At 43.6% G+C, this 3865-nt stretch overlaps 1 protein-coding gene across 2 annotated transcripts in view; it reads left to right on the plus strand.

The window, feature by feature from the left end:
* The window catches only part of SCARB2 (scavenger receptor class B member 2), a 54812-nt gene that overhangs the window by 43930 nt on the left and 7017 nt on the right, over nt 1–3865 (plus strand). Inside the window, exons 8-9 of one of the 2 annotated variants that reach the window (XM_054728156.1) lie at nt 511–629; nt 2543–2616. In XM_054728156.1, the coding sequence (XP_054584131.1) occupies nt 511–629; nt 2543–2616 (193 nt within the window). The remainder of the gene's footprint in view (nt 1–510; nt 630–2542; nt 2617–3865) is intronic. The other variant, XM_054728157.1, reaches the window with a different exon arrangement.

Here is a 3865-nt window from a genome sequence, read left to right on the forward strand (position 1 = left end):
AAAGCCTATCTTAGATAAAGTAAAAGCAGAAAAGCAAGCAAAAAAGGTATCATTTACTGGTAGAGAATTGTAGTTGAAACGGGGTTTTAAGTGCTTTGAGCTAAAATAAAGCATCCATTATTCAATTAGAATTCTACCTCTATCACCTGATAGCTGGATGTCACTAGCTAAATTTTGTCTCTGTTTTGAACCACACTTTTCCTCAAATGCAGAACGAATATTTCTAACTTCATAGGGCTGCTGGGAACATTAATTAAAATAATTTGTATAAAGCATTTACTTTTATAGGTTGAATGTACATATTGTGGAATAAAATATTGAAATGTCAGAAAATGGAGTATAAGCCCTGAATGAGGAGGTGTAGAATGGAACTTTAGCCTGCCCTCTCCAACCCAAGCTTACTTTATGTGTAGCCTTTTCCCCCTTAGCAACCACGTTTGTGGTGAGAAACTATATTTATCTTAGCCTTTTGGGAACCACATCATTCATTTCTGTTTCCTTAAAATGCAGGTGCACCTATTATTTTATCCTTCCCACACTTCTACCAAGCAGATCAGAGTTTTGTGTCTGCCATAGATGGCATGCATCCAAATAAGGACCATCACGAGACGTTTGTGGACATCAATCCTGTGAGTAAACACCTCTTTCTGGTAAAAGACCATACGTTTCACTTTGTCCATTCAGTGATCATGGTTTTGTCCTTAGCTCTCTTAAGTCTACTGTCTCCCTTTCATATACAATCAAATGTAGAAAACGCAGCTCAGTGCAATGTAATGGATAGCCTCCTATTCTTCCATTTGGAAGGCTGAACTCTGTGGACCTAATGTACAGAAACACCAGCAAACCTGCATTAACAAAACAGCAACAGTGAAAGTTCCATCACTGAAAACAACTGAGATTGGACCCAGGTAACCTGGTCAGTCTTCTGTCACCAGCCTTGGACCTCAACATACATTTCTCCCATGGGGGCACAGATCAGCAAGATTGAAGACATTCCTCTGTTTACTGCCAAAATGTTTTGGTTAAAATTTAAACACAGGGTGTCCCCCCAAAATGTATACAAATAATGATTAATTCCAGTGGGTTAAATCTGAAAAAGAAGCATTGACTGAGCTATCAGCTGTTAGAATGTATACATTTTTGGGGGACACCTTGTGCGTATACTAGCTTCAGTCACTTTTGGCAAACCTCTTCCTTTGAGAGCTTATTCTATACTATTCATTTAAAAGGCATCAGGTATGCACTTTAATCCTATATTCATAGAAGAGAAAAAAGAAAACCATAAAAGGATATGAGTATCGTTTCACAGTGTGACTGCCTGCTGTAATGAAAGCCAAACTCGTGAGACAGGCGCTGATGCAAAAGGAAAGGGATTTATTCAAGTGCCATGACCTGGGAGAATGGTGGACTCCTGTCTCAAAGACATCTCTCCTTCCAGCTCAAGCCTGTGTTCTTATAGGGATGGGGAGGGGATGGGAGGGCTTTTTTTCTACCCAATTATCTTTCTAGCTTTTGGCGAGCTGGGCCCTATTCGTGCATCTTTCTAGCTTTTGGGGCTCTCAGTGTAAGCACCTCCCCCTGTGCCATCCGGGGGAGACTCCCCAGAGCTCCCTGACTGTCTGCAGCAGGAATGGAGGATGTCCGGGCCATGGGCCGTATAAGACCCACGAAATCATTTGGTCTGGCCCTGCCAAGGCATGAGGGGTGAGCTAATTCAATGTTTGACCAAATACAGCGGGCTAATTTTTAAGTTGATAATTTTATGTGATGTCATAAATATCCAAATGGCCCTTAGCAGGAAAAAGGTTCCCCACCCGTGGTCTACAGTAACAACAGCCTCTCACTGTAGGAACTGAATTAAAGGCCAGACATCTTCGTCCTTGGGCTTTTGAACACGTGGCACAGTAAGAGAAAAGCAAAACATTCTCTTGGCACAGCAGTTCGGGGGGACTTCACTCTTTGCTACACTCAGTTCATTTGTATCCGAGCAGTCAGTGTTCTTATTTTTGTGACTAAGATCAGGTGTGGTTTTTCTCCCTTTTCTCTCATAGCCACCAGTAGGTTCCTGTTCATCAGGAAAACTGTTAGCAGGTGCTGGTTACGAAGGCCTTGGTGGGTGGGCCCCGCCACACCTGGGCACTGTTCCCTGCCAGTGACAACCATCCCTCAGACAGGGTGTCTGTCAGATCGCCCTTCCGCCAAGGTCCTCTAGGGCTCTGCTGTTCCAAGTGGCAGCACCTTGGGAGCTTAGTAGAAATGCCCAATCTTGGGCCCCACCCCAGACCTACTGAGTCAGAACCTGCATTTTAACAAGAACTCACGCGCATACGAACGTCTGAGAAACACTGGTCTACCAGGCACCTAGAAATAATCCACGTCTCTCATTCTGTTCTGGGGTCAGGTTTCCTTTGACCCCCTGTGCCTATCAAACACGGCAGTGGTCACACAGTTTATCAGAACCACACAGAAATGGTACGCTATTGAAAAAAAAAATGTGTTTGTGGTTTTAATAATGTTTTCTTTCTACTTCTGTGGTTTGCAGTTGACTGGAATTATCCTAAGAGCAGCCAAGAGGTTCCAAATCAACGTTTATGTCAAAAAAATAGATGGCTTTAGGTAAATTCTGCTTTTTTTTATACAGAAGCAAAGGGTCATTTTCCTACAGTGACTTTCTGGTGGGGTTGCTGCTGGGAGGGAGACAGCCCACTTCTAAGTCCACTCACCCTTACCCCTCAGGGATGAGGGATGACCAGCCTTGGTCTTGGAATTTGCTTACTTTATTGAACCTAACGCATATAAAGTGCTTTCCACGAATCATGCATTGTTCTTAGTACTTTACATATATTAACTCACTTATTTCTCACAATAGCCTTGTATTATCCCCATTTCATAGATGAGGGAAACGAGGCACAGAGAAGTTAAATAACGTGCTGAATTCTCACAGCTAGGAAGGCTACAGAGTGAGCTCCTGCCACTCCTCTAAGCATTTCCCTCGCCTTGACTCTGGTTGCCTCCGTCCGTCCCCACCGCTCCCGCCCGGGGCCAGCCACAAGCTCCACTCGGATAGTTAAAATGGTCTCTTGTGTCCAGCCTTTCCTCCCAACACTCCACCTAAAAACCGCTACTTAATTAGGATCCCCAAGTACACAGTCTCCTGCTCAAACTTTTCAATGGGAATTTTTTTGATATTAGAAAATGCTTATGATTTAATGTTGAATGGAAGAAAGAGGATACAAAACTATGCATAATATCATATATTTATTCTATCCTTTCTGTCTATACAAACTTGGTTGGTTCCCCCTATCAAATTGACTAGATTTAACCCCACAATCATGGATATTTCTAGGACGCAAATGTGGGTTGCACGAATGCGTTTGTCACCCGTGTGTATTTCTGAGGCAGTATAATTTAGTAGCTAGGATCTAGTGCTTTAGAATCAAAATAGAATTACCATCCGGGCTCTACCATTTACTCTGGTGGTCCCGGACAGATTACTCTGAGCCATAATTTACTTTCTGAAACCTGGGACATGGGGCTACTGTGAGAATTAAATGACATAATGTCCCCCAAAACACCGGTGCAGAGCTGGTAAGTGCTCAGTCAGTGACTTTCCTGGGCCTCCTGTGAAGAGGACACCTGGCAGCCTGGTCACAAAACATCCTGAGGACGGGCAGCCTTGTCCTGCCAGCCGTAGCCGCCCCTCTGCCTCTTGGGAGAATTGTAATCATTTTGAGGAATTGGCTTTCAGCATCTTGTGTTTGGATAAAAACAGTGTACATGAATGTGCAACACTTGGAATTGCTACACTGGCAGATTGGAACCTAACTTCTGAACGACGTGTTTGCAAAGATAACGAACGGGTCTC

Source organism: Eptesicus fuscus, chromosome 2, assembly GCF_027574615.1.
Source record: "Eptesicus fuscus isolate TK198812 chromosome 2, DD_ASM_mEF_20220401, whole genome shotgun sequence".
NCBI classification, from domain to species: domain Eukaryota; kingdom Metazoa; phylum Chordata; class Mammalia; order Chiroptera; family Vespertilionidae; genus Eptesicus; species Eptesicus fuscus.